The sequence below is a fragment of the Fringilla coelebs genome (assembly GCF_963513975.1).
Source record: "Fringilla coelebs genome assembly, chromosome: 2".
Lineage (NCBI taxonomy): Eukaryota > Metazoa > Chordata > Aves > Passeriformes > Fringillidae > Fringilla > Fringilla coelebs.
The window spans coordinates 26,574,663-26,592,598 of NC_140029.1; the positions used below are offsets into that span (position 1 = coordinate 26,574,663).

The following is a 17,936-nucleotide window of genomic DNA, read 5'->3' on the forward strand; positions in this document are numbered from 1 at the left end:
CTTTCCAAAGTAGTTGTTGCACATGGAACATAAAACCTCTCAAAGTGCTCCAGTTGTTGCTCTCCTTTCCCCAGCTGGAAGGAGAGGATTTGGCCACGAGAGGGCTCTGTACGGACAGGAAAGCAGGGCTAGAAGTGGCTTGGTGCCAATACAGACTTAGGGACTATGCTGTGTCTTCTCCTGTCAAAGAAGTCTGTTTGTGGATGTCTTTACAAGTGTTTCTCCTCAAATTTTTAGGGCCACGGGTGTGGGAGAATTGCACTCCAGCTGCTCTATCTCACACTGCATAGATAACTGCTAGTGACAATCACTGATTGCTCTCTTGCCCTGCACGTTGCTGTATTTGAGTTCCTTAAGTGAGAGCAGTGAGGAAAAAGATGCTTGTATTCCATCCAATGACTGCAGTCAGCACTCAGATCACATAATTTACTCTCTACACCATGAAACAGGTTCTGACAAATTAAATTAATTTATTTTGTACAAATGGTAATGGTGTCACAGTTAACACAGTAATACATAATTTTATACATCTGTTTGCTTTTAATATTACAAAATTCCCTGGGACTATTTATTTAAAAGGAGGGTCCTGACATTGATCACATTCTAGTCTGAAGATACCTTAATCCTTAAAAAATAAAAACAACACACCACCAACAAACAGTAACAGAACCACCAGTTCCAGTTGTCAAATCTGACGTACAGTACAAAGTGTTAACACACTCACTTGAAAGGCAGGAAAAATTGGTCAAGTGTCAATTAATTCATGGAAAGCTTAAAGTGTGCTTTAATCAGTGCAAATAGAGGAATGTGTCAATTGCTGTAGTATCTCACCACCTGGTTACGTCTGGCATGTTATCCCTGAGAAAGCACCTTCTCCCTGCAAGTCTCTCGGAGTTTGTTGATTGTTGCCATGGATAAGCTTCCAGGATCAGTGAATATTTTCTGAGGGCAAAAGAAGAAAATTATTAGTTAAAATGCTGGCTTTGGACAGCATACTAGAATTCTCACATAATTCTCGGAGGTGTGAAATCCCTGCTTCAGTGTCCACACTGTGAAATTGCTCACTGCTCTTTGGCCTGCGTATAACAGGGTAACATCTTCATCTACTGGGCTGTTAACACACAGTAAACCTGCAGCTCATAACAACTGCAGTAAATTACACAAAAACAGCAACAGAAAATTTGGTTTAAATGTGTGTCCAGTTGAGATTATTTTAGATGGCAGGTGGTAGCAAGTGGCATATTTAGAACATATTAAACTGTCCTTTGTAATATGACAAAGCACCAGTGCACTTCTTGTGTGGTGCTAGCAAAGGTAGTTCAGGCTCTGGAACACAAAGAAACCAGTGTCTTCCTACTGCAAAAAATCATTTTTAATCCCTCACTTCACTACCTTTGCTCCTCTTCTCTGCCAGGCTTCACAGAGGAGTAACAGATACGATGTAAGGACTTGGTGCGATGTAAGGACTTGGTGCGTGCTGAATGCCAGCACGTCTTCAGTTCGTTTTTCCCTTTTGTCTTCACTCATTGTTCAAGAACAATATATTTGTTTCCACTACTTCACCCAGAACTTCTGAGTGAACAAAACTGTGAGGCAAAGCTACAGGTTTATGCACTTTAAGCTACAGTTAAGGTGTGTGGGCATCTCAGTACTCTGGAGCTGCTAAATGACAGCTCTTGGGCTGAGGCTGTAATTGTACCAGTTCAGAACAGCTTTCTGCTAAAGAAGCCTTTAAACTGAAAACTAGGGTTCTCTTCTGGGGGAGGAGGCATAGATACCTGCCATCACCTCTGCTGCTACTAATACCTGTACTGCTGATAAAAACCCAATGCAACAAACATCCAAGCACAAAAGTTTCAAAGTTACAGAAGAACCTAATCTAAATTGTTTATCTGTCTTCAAAGCCCCATTACTATAGTAAATAACAGTTAAAATTCTTTTACTCAGGGTAACTGCAAGAAAAAGGTGATTGATTTTCTAAAAATAGCTGGTGTAAAATTTAACACAATTAAAAAGGGGGGAGGGAAGTCCTTCAAGGACAAGTGTTAGCATCAGCCCCTGAACAGGTGCTCTTAAGGCAGTTAACATTTAATAAAATTCTTATTCTAAATTGTGGAATGGAAAAACCCCTCAAACATCTCTTCTAAATTAAAGCTGTACCTGTGATTTTTCATTTGCTCCTTTAATTAAAGACTTAAAAGTGTCAGTAAGTTAAGCTGATTTTTCTTTGATATGAACCATAATGACAGGTAGTATAAATGGCATCCTGCTGTAACTGACCTAGGCACAGAGATGTGCCATGAGCATGAAACACTTTGAGAGGTAAATGTGACCCTCCAGGACATGGTTTTGTGCACACTGAGCAAACAATGATAGTGGAATTGACCAAGTGATTTATGACAGATGTGCTCCTGTTACTTGTTTTGCAGCTACCACCTTTTATATTTCCATCTTCTGAGATAAACCTCGAATCTAATGTTGTATACTGATGTGGCACCCATTGTATTAATAATTTAAAAGAATAATCCTTAGCTTGCAGACTGTCATAGCACTTGGACATTCAACTTCATGGGTTTTTGTCTGGAAGTAAGAACCCAACCATCTTGTTCTAAACAGAATGCTGTGTGTTCAGGCACTACAGCCAATTATCAGTGCAAACTTAAAATTCACTTTGTGCTTATTCTACAATATGTATTTACAGTTCATCTGAAAATGAACTGCATGGGATCAATATCCACAGTTCACTGGAAAAATGAACTAAGATTATCTTCTCATCAGACTTCCCGCCTTGACTGGTAAAAAGGGCAAAAAGAATTTTCTTCCCTGTATGACAGTTAATGTGGGTAGATTTCTATAGATAGAATTAGATAATAATTATTAAATATAATATTTAATTGGTAATAATTTAAAAATATAACTATTTAATATATGTATTCGAAAGGTTTGAGTTTCTTATTTAAAAAATAATCCTAGCAGCTGTGTTTCTCCTAACTGTATCCATCTTTTGCTCAGTGAAAAACATTCCTAAGTCAATCTTGGTTTTAATTTGGAATGACTAAAAGCTGCTGAGAATTTACCTGCATGAAGCTGTGACACTCTGTTACAAATGTTCCTTTGGTGATCTGCTTAAATTTATCACAAATGTCAGGGAAATTCGTGGCTTCCAAAATAAAAGCTTGGTTTTGCTTAATCAATGTTAAGGCCACACGGAAGATGATCTTTGACCCTTCATAGAATAAACAATCCCATATTCGGAGCACAGTCTGCAGTAAAGGAGAGAATTCAGATTAACCTTGATTTCCAGTAAGCAATTACTAAAGCAGTACCAATGAAACAATCAGGGGTGTAGTTACGAGAACTTAATGTTACCAGTTACCTCCACTGGAAGAATGTCAATGAACAGGCATATAAACCAGCGTGACACCACTAAGGTCCACATGACTCCGTGTCTTTCCATCAGCTCTGCCACAGCTGGAACTTTCATTTTCACAAGTTCTCCAAGGACTTCCTGATCAGTTTTCAGGCCCAACATTTCAGGACTGTAATAATCTTGGAGAGAAGAAATCAAAACTCAGGAATCTGTGCACATGATCTTATCATGAAATTGAAGAGAATGTCCTCTGCAGATGAATGTGTAAAGGCACTCTGAGCCTAGGAATCCCAAGGTGAAGTAAACCCACAGCACAAAGATCTCTGCACTGTGGTCAGAGAGTGCTGCTCTTTCAGCCAAGCTGATCCCTCTACACAAACACTTCATTCATGCCTTCTGAACTATCTTCTTTCTCTCTGATGTTTTTTGGCAATGCATTCTTCCTTCCCAAGGAAGGATTATTTAGGTGGTTTTTGACTGCTCACTTAAACTACAAAAGTTTAAACAGTTCAATATAACCACCACCTCCTTCCTGTGTGGGGAGCTGCACAACTCCCAGTCCACACGAGACCTAGAGAGGTAACAGAAAACCCAAACCACCACAATAACCTGTAGCCTTTAGACCAGGTCCAGTCAAATTAGAAATGCAAATTCCCCAGAGCATCAGCTGTGCAGGGATGCTGGATACTCCCCACCTTCCTAGGTGTGACCTAGCCATTAAGGTAGGAGTTTTTCTCTCCTTTCTTTGAGCCAAGAAAATCCCACTTTCCATTGAATAATTCTGAAAGGAAGTGAATTACAGATCCCTCAGGCAACATCTCTTCCTACTTAATTAACCTGCAAGACAGGGACTGAAATAAGACCTACATTCCTGCACTTGTGGTCACTGCAGTAACTGGTAAATTCACAATTAAGAACAACAGAGCACTCTCTGGCTGTTAGCCTGTTTGTCAGGGTAAGCGTTTTCATTACCAAGGTGCAGGCTGAATAACAAGCATCTCAGCTCTATAAAGAAGTAGCTTTGGGGATATTTAAGGGAAGAAAAAAATGTTTCAATTCCTAAGTATTCAAATGCCCCAGTATGACACAAGAATTACACAGATGTTTAAGAAATTCATATTTTGGGTTTGTATGTTGAGAGAAACATATAAGCTGGATTTGGCCGCTCCAGTCGTGGGAAGCAACTTTTGATAGTTCTCGAGCACTTCGCTGACAAGACCTATGTTGTTAACCTTTCATTATGGAAAGAAACCAGTGGTATCACAAGTGCCTTTCTATGCCTTTCTTTCCTTCACTGATTCTGGAAAGCTGCAATTCAGGTTTCTGCCCATGTCCCCACACACACAGCATAGGCCAACGGTTCATATAAAGGTGAAGGAATCAGAGCAAAGTCTATTGGCCTGAAACCAAACCTCCCAGTGTCACAGGTAAGTTTAAAAATACATCCAAACTATGCAGTACATCTATAACAACTTCTGTAATTTCACAAGAGCAGTTAATATTCCACTCTTTTGTGTGCCTGAACAGACTTCCCACCCCACGAGTTATTTGCTCTACATTTGTTCTGTCCAAACTCTAGAACATCTACAGGAGTTTTAAATGGTACTACAGAGCATCACATTCAATCTTTAGGAACTTAGCTTTCTGTCTGAGTTCCCCCTGAAGACTGAGATGTAAAACTCCTCTACAGACCTAAGAGTCCCTGCTACTCATATGTATTCTTTAACCATCTGCCTTTCAATTGCTTGTAGGGAAAGCTCCAACAGCTTAAACACAAGTAATCCCATGGTAAAGTGTACTGAAAACACACCATGACCTAGAGCCAACACAAAACCCTCTTTCTGCATTAGTTGTATTAGTGCTGTGCTCATTTTTGAACTGGAATGCAGTAACAGTAACATTAATTGGCTGAGTACTTATTTTTTAATGAAATATTTTTTAATTTTTATGTTTTTTCATTTTTTCACTTGCTGCTTTGATGCAAGTGAAATCTAATCACATCTCAAATAACAAGTAGCAGAACAAGCCCTTTCCCTTTACTATCCTTCCTCCTCTCATACATCCACAAACCATTTTTTTTCCTCTTTATCTGTGCTCCTGAAACACGTGAGTACTGAAATCTTCAAGTTACCACTGGCAAATGTCCTCAGGAGGAAGGACAGCAGCCCACTCGCTCTGCTGCAATCATCTGATATACTGAAACCAACAGCAGCTGCTATTTTTAATCTGTACAGCAAAGTAAATGTCACGATCTCAGGAACACAACTAGACACGTACCCAGCTCTTTGAGAGCTGGGAAGCAAAAAGTTAACAGACAGACAATGTGGATACTTCACAAATTACTGAAGCAGCCAGGAAGCTTTGGTGTAAATTAAACTTTCATTCAAGTCTGTTAGATTGTACTGCTGGAGAGGAAGAAAAGGAACTATTCATCTATCTGGGGCAGCCCCCTGCTGTTCCTCGTGGAGCGGGAGCAGCTCCCATGTGCCCTGGGATACAGCACTGCAAAGTTCAGCCCAGCGCTGCTGCAGAACCAGTGGGAGGAGTGATTAATGATTTATGCAAATGCCAATAACTCAGTAGCAGGGGTTTTCAGGATATTAGCTGCCAGTTCACAACAGAAGTTAGGTTAAAAGAATCTGCACTCAATACATATTTATATGTAATTGTACGTTAATTATAGTTCATGTAGGTATTAATTATAATTATTACACATAATTAATATGTAATTATAATTTTCTATTTATTTTTCCTGTGTATATACTTTTTTACATAAATGTATATATATAAGATTAGCTCCTCAAATTAGGAAAGCCACATTTCCAAAACCTTCAGAAACATTCCTGGAGGACCTCGTATTTGTGCAGAACTTACCCACAAATCACTTACAAGGAACACCTTTCATAGTCCACATCTGCTTTCACTAGGGAAAATTATTTTGTAACTTGGTTCAGTGCCTAAGTGCTTGGTAACATTTAACCTACATGGCTCTTCTATTCCCTTCTTATTTACTAGGGATTCCCAGTCATTAAGCCTTCTGGAAATGTCCCCTCAGCAAAAATCCTGCAGCGCTCCCTTGCTGCAAATGCTTCACTGTGTGCCCTACTTTCCTAATATTTTATAATTGGCTGCTCTGCCCAGAAGTCAAAATATCCTTGTTTATAACCAAGTCTACACAAGCCTACCTCTCCCCCACACCACAAAGCTGTTTTTCAGAAAATACAGCACAGGCAAGTAGTTTTACTCATCTACCATGGAAACACATTAGCTTTATATTCCTTACATATCTTATATCTTATTGTTTGAAAGTTTTAGATTTGCATGATCCACATTAAATTAGCATTTTAATTATTTTTTCCCCTCTCAATAATTGGCAAAATACTGAGCAGTCGATGACCCAGAACAAACCTGAGTCAGTAACTGCTCTCAATCTGCCACTTACTAATTAAAAAAATAGGCTAATTATATTGTTGATATTTGTTGATCTAGGTGGTTTATAGGAATGTCCCCTGACAAAATATCATTCCCCTGAAAAAAAAATACATAGCCACCTTGTTTCCTATTTTCCTTCAAATGGTCAAACAGAAGTGATAATTTTTAGGTGATCACAAACGCCATTATTTTTCATCACCTTTTCTGGAAGGCACAAAATGAAATATTGCATTATAAATTATTGTATTATTAATTATTACTAAATTCCAGAAAAATATCTAGATGAAAATCAAGTTTCTCAATATGCAATTTGGCATTTTCAAGTGCATCTGTAAACTGATCCAAGGCTGTATGTACTTTCCTCTCAGCTTCCCCTTTGTTGCTTACCCGTGTGCTTTGCTCGGTCTGTTCTGAGTACCTGCCTATGGATTTTGGATGGTTTGCTATGTTTAGGAGTGCCTGAGAGTGTAACAGAGGGCAATGTGGGCAGGATCCCACGTGGAATTCATCCTGCCAAGGGCTCCTTCCTCATCAAAGTCCTGACATGAACAGCAGTGTAGCCCTGTGGCTCTGCTGGGATCATCGCTTCTTCTTGGAGTCAAGCAGCAAACAGGAAAAGCCAGCTTCACCAGCTGCCAGCTACTTTATTGCTACTGTACAACACTGGTGACCACATGAAGGGACCTTTTCCCTTGTTCAAAGGGCTTTTTGTTGCTAACACTGCACTGCCTGTGGCATGCAGTCACTGAGCTGGAAACCTGTCCTGGCAGAGACACTCCTAACACTACATTTCATTGTCTCCCTGTCACAATAGTTAGCACCTCTGGATCTTACCAGAATGTCCAGGACTAAGACATAACTGGCTGCTTGTGCTCCAGAACAGTAATAAGATTTGCAGGAAATAAGGATAAAGCTTGTAGGGACTCTACGACCTTGTTCTCTGTTACAAATAGATAAGAGGTTCCAAAAATAAAAGTTTAAGAAGCAATACTCTTATAGTCTTAAATTATCTCTAGGAGTCAAGAGCTACACAAATTTTAAAAAAAATCCTTCCAGTCTGTTGTGTATATGTCAGGTTAAATATACATATTCCTATGGAACTAAATCTGTAAGTGTTACAAAAATATCCAAAACAAGACCTCAGCTCTGCTGCTTATCTTCCAGCATTTCATTATTTCAAGAGCCTACACGGCCCAGCCTGGAACAGAATGATTTGTCTTGGAGATCCAAACCAACTGGAAAGTTAAAAACTGGCTGATTTAACTTTTCTCACAGTCTACACAATGTGAAGTGTTTTATTCACAAGAATACGTTTATAAATGTCCATGAGAACTGGGGTGTGTGTGTGTGTGTGTGAGATGATGATGTTGTTCTCTCTTCTCCCACTGTAGCAGAAATGGTTCATTTTTATACCACCAAGCATCATTCAAGAATGTCTCCTTGCTGGAGATACTGTTTGCTACCACACCTCACTGGAATCCAGGAGGGAAACAGAGCAGGCCTAAGGGCTGGCACAAAAATTCAGAGGTTTCCATGAACAGAATTTCATGAGAAGCACTCCGTTCTACATTTCCTACATTTCAAGTCAAACACTAAAAACATACCAGCTTCTGTGTCTTCTAAGTATCTACATCAGGAGCATTACATTAAAAGCTGAACAACCTACATTTAGGAAGAAATCAGAAAGCCACAACAGGAAAAGGAGGAAACCCAAGAGTACTGCCAATTCTTTTTGCAGTATCAGGCCAGAGTGACCCCTGCAGGTATCCTGGCCAGAGTGATATCCTGCAGATATGTGGTTAAATGGCAAGCTAACACCTCTTAAATATTTCATTTTTAAAACACAAATTCCTAATTTTCCAGGGAACAGGAAAAAAAAAATCTAACAAACCAAGCAACAGGTTCAAGCTATATTTTATTTCTTCCTTCAAACTAAACTTCTGTCCTGGGGTACTGAACTCAGACAACAACCAGCATTAGCTGTATCATTCAGAACTGAACATTGGCTTTAAGAAAATATAAAGAAATCAAATTTATTTTGGATGGCTGAACTATCTTAAAAAATGGGAATGCAAGCATTTTATAGATCCTTACTGGTTGATATTGAGATTACACAGAATTTAGAGTAATATATCTTGAGAAATGACTTACTATTAACACCTTTCCAGCAGCACAAAAAGGCAGTGTTTGTTTCTACATAATGCCATCTGCCTGTATTCATCTTTTGCTTCTAGTCCCAAACTTGGAAAAGAGATCCCAGGGAGCTGAAAGAGCCTTTGGTTTCCCTTTTGCATTTCACAGAGCACAGTGGGATTCTGAGCAGATGTAGTAGCTACCTGCCATTTGAAAACTGAAGAAGGATGCCTGTTAATTAGAAAGACAGTGGAAAGGCAGGCAAGGATGTCATCCTTCCAGACATTACAGAAGACAGAGACAAATACAAGGAAACAAAGACTTAATGTATAACCCCTCAGAGAAACAAATTGAAGCTAGCAGCATGTGTTTGGAAAACACAAATGCAACTTTCAGACATTCTAGTTACAGAGAATGAAATAGGCTATTTTAATTATTTATTTATGCACCAGTTCTATTATGTATTGCTCAGTAGAGACATTTGCATAATTTAAAACTAGTCCAGCTAAAGTTATAGATACCAAACCACTCCCATATAGCTTACATATAACTGAGCAAAATACTGTTGGCCAGCTCTCATCTCTTCCCTGTCTCCCCTCTTCATATCTGCTACCATTGGAATGCCTACGTTTGTCAATAGCAGTTTTTTCACAGTATCACTGAGCAGACAGACACAGAACATGCAAAATATTCCCCACTCAGCTGTTTCCAAATAGCCTGGCCTGACTCCAGTCATTGCACCCTTTGAATTGTGCCTGTCTAAAGAGCGGCATGCTTTGGAGAAGTCTGCAGCTTATGGGGCTAACCAGGAGCCAAGGCTTTTAACTCACAAAACCCTTTGACAGACTTGTATCACCAGTGTCCTCAAACAGAGAGGAAATTCAAGAACAAGCACTGAAAACTACTACTGCTTATCATGCCTGCTGAGGAAACAAACTTAAAAAAAAAAGCTTACAACTGCATAATGAGTCTTAATGACTGATGACTTCAGCTGAATAAGGTTTCCTGGATCTGTGTTTTTAACTCCTCTGCGGGATTAGGAAGAATAGGTATTTTATCAGTTGACCACACTGACAAGTTATTCTTAACACCTCAGTACAAAACACAGCAGTGATATTCTCTCATGCTTAAGAAGAACCCCAGTCTTACATTTTCATCAGCTCTTCACAAGAATGATACAGTCACACCAGGGGGGCCACTGAGCACATGACTTGAGACTGGAACAGAAGCGCCTTAAAACAGAGAGCTGGACCAACACGCATGGTTCTAGTGCAACCAAGCATTTTCTAAGCATCTCTCTCAAACTAAAGACACAACACACTCACATCTTGTACACTGAGGCAGACAAAAGTTACTACTGTGCATGATTTTTTTCATTTAATTTCCTTAATTCCCAAAGCACATCTCCTTACACCAACACATTCTTTATGTTGCCACCTATGCTGCATGTGCATTATATTATATTTTGAAACACTATCAAAGCCTGCTGTCAGTGCTTCTTTCTACTATGGCATATTTTAAAAAACCAAACACTTAATAGAGTTGAACTTTTGAAAAAACTCAATTTTTACAGTATCTTAAGTTGCAAATACAACAAATCCAGAGTAAGCACATCTTAGCTTAAAAAAGCCAAAGCAATCCTTGGATATATTCACTACTGAAGAGAGAATATATCATCTCTCATTATGACATTAGCAAAACTGAGGTTAAAAAACTCCACCCAGCTCTGATATTTACAATTCAGGCAGAAAGTTGAAGAAGTGGAAAACACATGAAAGAAAAGGTCATATTTAGAAAAACTGCGTTCTGTAAGGAACATCTTTATTTATAGCATTTATGCAAGAAAAATGAAAAGTAAAATCAACAAATTCATAGAGAAAATACACCAGGCATTGGCGGCTTTTCAATATAATAGGAGAAAGTCTTCAAAAAAAGCAATACCTACAAATCAGGACAACTCAAATTCCAATTAAAAGTATAGCGAGTGTTTTTAATAAGACTGATTTACAGTTTGAATACATTACTAGCAGTGGTGGCAGGGTTGCTCTTTCAAACCAAGTCTGGGACCTCTCAGATATCCTGACCTGGCCTTGAACACTTCCGGAGACAGGGCACCCACAAATTCTCTGGGCAGTCCGTTCCACTGCCTTACTATCCTCTCAGGAAAAAATTTCCTCCTGACATCTAATCTAAGCATCCCCTATTTTAATTTAAGACCATTCCTCCTTGTCCTATCCTGATCTGCTCCTGTAAGAAGTTGCTCTCCACCTTTTTTTAAAGTTCTCTTTTAAGCACTGAAAGGCCACAATGGGAAGAATTACTATTTCTTCACCTGGCTTTTTGTATGGAAAGTTAGATTTCCAGTTACATTTCCAGTTTTATGAGTTTTGGTATTTAATACACAGATAACTTCAAGCATATTAATACATTTTTTGGGGATTTACAAGTTAAAATACAAAACTGTATACCGGGATTTGCTTTGAGCACTATGACCCCATCATACATTTGTCAGCTGATATGCTTCTTACTGTCAAAGTGACATATTCAGGAAGGTTGATTCATTAAAATTGTAACTGAACATACAGAACCCTGGCTGACCATCAGATAGTAACAAAACCCAAAAGAAGCTGCTGTAGCTTTGCTGTGTTAACTGCAGGTAGAACAGCACAGTCCTTTTAGCACGGAGATGGCTCTGTCAAAAGTATCATTTCAATACCACATGCACAGGAGTGCTTTCACCACTCAAGTCATTAGACAAAAATAAAAGTAAAAAAAAAATTAAAAAGAAAATGGAACAGCCCTCCAACATGGGTACTCTAACAAAATCTAAAGCACAAACTAAGTAAGCCTTGTGTTGCATACTAAGGCTTGGCCACTAATAGGTTCTTCCACATCACAAAAAAACCCAGGACCTCTTCTCCCAAACCCACATTTCTGTGTTTATGCAACTCTACCTAACTTCCCCTTTTGCATGCAGCCATGGAATTCTACCTTTGATCAATCCTAGCTGAATTAAGATTTCATCTGACAAGTTATTTTGCTGATGGCTTTTGAAAGGGATGAAACTTTGATTTACTGGGTAGATAAACAAGCACATAACACTGTCTGCACAGACAGCCAAAGGTTGCAGCCCACATAGAGTAGTGCCATGGATGGCCTACTGAAGATACTTTAAGTTCAACATAATCAAATAATATCAATGAAGGCTTGCTTGTCAGATTAAAGGAGGCTTTCTTGACTTTGCCTTGGTGGAACAGGTCCTCCTTCCAGTGTAAATACAGTAGTGTAAAGACACATGTCAAGGAACACAATATTCTTCAGTGTATTTAAACACTAGGGGTGCTTTTGCTGTATGTTTCCTCACAAAAGTAAGGCTGACAGCATAGATATTCTTGTCTCATACAGCAAACTTCTGTTTCATACAAAAGTGTAAGAGTTCCATCCAGCCACCTAAAACACACCTAAATAATGAGATTGTTCACACCTAAATAATGAGATTGTTCTTTTATTGATGAGGTTTGAGACTGGGTGAGAGGGAGATATGATACAGAACGTAAATAAATTATTTCAAACGTTATTACCTGTGTAATTTTAAAGAAATAAAACCCTATCAGTTGCTTATTTCCTGCTTGCTCAAGTCTCACAAATCCCCTAGCAGTTCCGATTTGTAAGTAATGAGGATTTCAGGCTTATCATGGTTTCTAAATACAGGCACATGACTCCTTTATTCCACCTTCAGCTTAACAGGACACTGCATGCTTAATTCCTAGGTATATTCAACTGACCTCTAATGCTCAAACATTAATGCTTTCATTGTGGCTGGGGGTTAACAGTAAAACATGATGGAGTCCCACATTTCAAAACACTTAATTGTTCAACTGATGGGCAAAATGCTCCTGTCTCTGAATACCAGATGTGATGTTGGAGGCCAGAGGGACACACCACTATGCTTCAAATGCAATCACAGAGGAACTCCACAGATGAGTGAGAATCCTGCCTACTCACAGACCTGTAGCTAAGAGCTGCCAGAGGAAGAAGATAAAGAAGCAGTGCAGAACTGATCAATCTGCTGAAATTTTCTGGGTTGATGGTACTATAAAAAAAAAGCTCAGTTGTCAACAACAACTTTGCAAACATGGTGTCATGCATGTCACACATAGCCTTGAAAGGAGCTTTCCACACCAAAAGCACATGCTTGAGGTGCTCAAATCTTCTCTCTGAAAGGAAAGGCTTTTCATCACAACAGTCCCCATCTTAAGCTGCATATTCAGCTCAGTTTAGGTCAAGCAGTATTTTCTATCTTCACAGCTAAATAAAAAAACACTTCCTGTGAAGAGGTCCACTCCCTTTGGAGATGCAGATCTGAAAAGATGCAGCTGCCAAGCCACTTCTGCATTCAGAGGTTCCCTGGCAACACCCAATTAGGGTATTTAAATAAATTCAGCCACAGGAACAAAATAAATACAGGCTCAACTGCAATTAAAAGCAAACAGTCTAAACAGAAATACTTTACAGCTTAGTACAGCCTTCTGCATTTCCCAAGTGTTCCTTTCCCTTCAAACCAGAAAGTCTGTATGATGGGACTCAAAAGATTGTTATAACATTAATCACTCAAAAGAGAAGGATATTCAAGAGTTTGACATATAGCTATGATGCCATTCAGTTCAAATATTCTCGTCTCTTACCCTGCCTAATCTCTTGTGCAACCTGCGAGTCTGGCTGATACAACTGCGAGCCAGAGAGCTGAACAAACACAGGAGCTATCTGTTATCTCAGCATGTAGCCACCTGCCTTAACTAGCAGGCACTACACTACACACCAGTGGCACCTTGCTTTGCACCTTGTGCACTTGCAGCTAATGCCAGTTACTTCAGTGCAGTCTACTACTTTGGTGACCATTTAATCATTCAAAACTCTACTCTTTTTATTTTTTATAAACAACCAGGCAATACACATGGGTAAAAAAATGTTAGCAGAGGTTGCTAAAAAGTAATGAGACTGAAAGAGGATTGTTATTGCTGCTAAAAAGTAATGAGGCTGATTCTTGAAGAATGCTACATCTCATTTAAGATTTTTATTAAGAACAGTAGAGAAAAAGAAAAAGCTGGTATTTATTGACAACACTAAACCAAGAGATACTGACCCCTGTCAATACACAAAGCACAACAAAGTAAAGGTGGAAAGACTGCAGTAAGAGATGTGATGACATTTAAAATAACAAGAATGTGCAAATAAACATCAGCAAAAAGGTGATATGAATTCCTAAATGCTGTGGAAAAAAACATCTGGTGACAATGACAGAGAAGGAACAGCACATGCATTATGATGGAGATCCCAAATCAAAACCAGAGTGCCACTAGGGAAAAAAGGCAAGGGAAATCCTGCAGCTTTTCTCTCTTAAGAAAAACACTTTCCACTGTGAAAAGAGCCACTGCACAAGGCACTAGATGACTCTCCAAATAAAAGTGTGCCATTGTGATCAGGTTTACAAAAATAAAAACTGAAAAAATCAATTCCAACTGGAACAAGCACATAATTATTATTAGGCTAAAACAGGAACAGAGAAAAATTTCATGCAAGAGAAGAGTTTGACTGAAGGATCATAGCCATACAAAACACCTCCAAAATTAATTGGCTGCATCCTCCAAATACATAAAAAGTAAGCACAAAAGAGAGGGGGACCTTTCTCACCCCCAAAAGTTGGCATTGACACTAGAATAAAAGGATCAAGTTGGCCATGAATGGGGTAGTGCAGAACTCATGAGACCTCTCTGAACCACAGGAGAAGTACTCTACAACTAGTTTTCAGTAAGAATATCTCCAGTATAAATAGTCCAGTAGATTTGTTAGAGTATACACTGATATACACAATAGCTTCCAGAGAACCACCGAAGGTGGAAGGGGGGATTATTCTTCTATACATAAGCAGAACTGTCATGTTAAAATGAAACCAAGTTGTTGGGTTTTTCTTCTCATAAGCTCACCATTTAACCACAAATATGTAAAATATGACATGCATACTCCTTTACTGACATACTGAGGTACCACAGTTAAAAGGTGCTTTAGAAAGCACCTACCCAGTGCTTTCTAAAGCAATCTCCTCACTCTTTTCCTTAACAGCACCAAAAAAAACCCCCAAAGCTTCTCAACAAGGATCAGAGTGATGAACAGAACAGAAACATCAGAGCTATGCTGTGTACAAATTGCAGGCATATCCACTCTGAGCTTGAACTGAACCTATACTGCTTCTTGTGGGCAGTGCTGTCTACTCCAGCCATCTGTCTGAATGAGCCTGGGAATAAAAAAAACTTGGTAACACCAAAACTTCAGTTAAGCAAATAATTCTCTTCCCCCTCACAGTGTTTAAATGATAATCCCTCCAAATCCTTGGGAGAGCTGCTGACAGACAACAGGCAGAAATTCATGGGCTTGCCCTCAGCAAAAGCAGGAACTTTCTGGCCTCACCCAGCTGTATCCAGCAGTGCTGGATAAATTAAAGTTCAGCCAAATGAAAGGCATGCACACAACTCCTCTTACCAATCAACCAAAGCCTAATTTACTGGCTCTCTGTCCCAGCTGCGTTATCTCCATTTGTATATGACAGAACAATTCAGCCAGAAAACCTTTACTGATGGAGTCCCATCTTCTGTCACATCCCCAGAATGTTCCCATCTGTCACACTGTACATTTACCAATCAATGCCATTGATCTGTGGCTGGCTTAGTTCATCTGCTGACCAAGAAAACCACTGTCAGCATCACGGTTCTGGAGCGGCTGTTTAATGTAATTAAATGCGTGTGGGCAGGGGAGGAAGCAGCCACAGGGACACGGCAGAGGGCAGAGAATGGTTTTCCAAATTGTCCTAAAGCACCACTGATTTAACTGGAAGTGACAGGACACACTCCAAAACGAGGACATGACCTGGAGGCATATTTGGTGCGATGATAGGGGGAAAGCATGTATATTATAATGCAAACAAACAAAGAAAACCAAATCAGCAACTAAACTAATGAAAAAATGTGGGCTAATCCAACAGACAGGATCCAACAAAACTGATTCCTAGTCTTCCCTCTGAAAACCTGGAAAACATTCAAGATCTTGTAGATCTTGAGAGGTGTTTCTCTGCTTCCCTACAAATAATTATAGGGCTTAAAACTGGAATGTGCAATACCTTGCACTTCTAACAGGCAGTAATTATTTACATGAGTGAGTTGCTTTATGAATATGGTCTGATTCTTTCTCTCACATATGCACACACAGTATTTCATTGAAATTATGCCAATTATTTTATCTGTCATGCTTTGACTTTCATAAATATACAAATCAAACTATATTGGAGAGTGGTGGGAATAGAAGGGATTAAAATATTTTTTAAAATTGGGGGGGGGGGGGTGGGGGGGTGGGGGGGTGGGGGGAAGAGCACCAGCAACAAATTTTCTGTCAATAAAGCCTTGGATTAGTCAATACAATATTCATACTACATAGAAGGTTCATATTGCCTAGTCGGACCCAGGCTAAAGTCAGTGGCAACAATCTTGTTACAGAAAATTGAAAATGTACCTATAACTTGAGTAAATATACACCTACTTTATCCATAGTAATTGCATTTCATGTTATGATTTTCTTCTCATCACCAATGCTACCTGCCAAAGATAAAGTCAACAGCTGGAAGGGAAAAATAAGAACAACTTTTGTCCCAAGTATTAGTAAAGTGTAGAAGAATATATAAAAATGAAGGTTTTCTGATAAAGTGAATTAGAGTCAGAATTTTGTTTGTTGTTTTTGGTAGGGAACCTATCTCCTTTGCCTCAAAAAAAAAAGCGTGTAAGACTATTGAAAGGATTAACTGCAAGAGTTTCCACACATCACTTCACAATAAACCTGCCTTTTACTGAGTACCTTGTCCCTGACACAGTGAAGCCAAAGCAGAGAAATAGCCATGCAAGGCAGTGGCAGGTCCCAGGGCAGACAGCAGCCCCGTCTCCTACCTGTTTGCACAGCTTAGAGCTCTCAAGGCTGAACAAAAGCAACAGTCACTTGATTTCTTTAGACTATTTTTACAGCTTGAAAGTAAACTTCAAGGCTGCATAATGTTAAATATTTGCAGACTGATTCAACAACTCATGGCATTCCCTGCCTGTCTCTACTCTTCCAGTCTGGAAACAAAGTCCAACCACTGTTTCTACACAAGGAAAATCCAAATTCCTAGATGGTGTATTCAATGTAAAATAATTTCTTACAGTCATTCAAAAGCATGAAAAGACTCTTTCAGCTATTCTTCTTTATTTGTTAAGGTCTTTCCTTTCTATTCAATAGGGAACCATTTTTTTTTGTTTAATCTCAAACATGTACAGACAGAAGGAAAAGTGAAAGTTTCAACTAACCTTGACCATTACCTAGCTGACAGTGTCATACTGAATTCCACCTCCAGCAATTTAAGATAAAAATCTGTGCAAAACCAAAACTAGGCCAATAAGGAATCAGTCCTCCATTTTCTACTGGTCTTCCAATGAGACCTTCCACCTACATTAAAGGTGTATCTGTAGTCAGACCTGTGCAATGCTCATAGGAATTCACAATAAAACCATTCTCCCTCTATAATTAAATCCCAAGAAAAAACATTACCAAATGCATTTCACAGGAGTAAAAAATACAGCTGTGCCTGGTCTGCTTCTGGTTTTAAACTACCTCACCTGTGCAGTGAGGTTCAGCTCATACATGGGGCAAAACTGATTGTGTAAACACCTCCTGCAAACCCAGAGATCCAGGCAAGGGAACTCAGAGCTACTGAACAGACCAGATGCAGATATTGTCTACAGCTAGAGAAGAATGCAAAGATAAAAACCAGGCTCCAATATATGAATAAAACTATGTTTTTAACATACCAGGCAATATTCTTCCAATAAGAGCATCTAGCAACCAAAAAGACTCCTCTTCATTCTTTGTAATAAGAATCAGGTATCCAGCAATGAAGTTCATGCCCTGAAATAGAAAGGTTTTG

At 39.1% G+C, this 17,936-nt stretch overlaps 1 protein-coding gene across 2 annotated transcripts in view; it reads right to left on the reverse strand.

Annotated features, from left to right (window-relative positions):
- Nucleotides 1-538: 538 nt before the first annotated feature.
- The window catches only part of GRTP1 (growth hormone regulated TBC protein 1), a 34,475-nt gene continuing 17,077 nt past the window's right edge, over nucleotides 539-17,936 (reverse strand). Inside the window, exons 5-8 of one of the 2 annotated variants that reach the window (XM_084226293.1) lie at nucleotides 17,821-17,917; nucleotides 3,377-3,549; nucleotides 3,078-3,263; nucleotides 539-942 (exon numbers count right to left, since the gene is read on the reverse strand). In XM_084226293.1, coding sequence (XP_084082419.1) covers nucleotides 853-942; nucleotides 3,078-3,263; nucleotides 3,377-3,549; nucleotides 17,821-17,917 — 546 coding nt within the window. In that variant the 3' untranslated portion in view covers nucleotides 539-852. The remainder of the gene's footprint in view (nucleotides 943-3,077; nucleotides 3,264-3,376; nucleotides 3,550-17,820; nucleotides 17,918-17,936) is intronic. The other variant, XM_084226294.1, reaches the window with a different exon arrangement.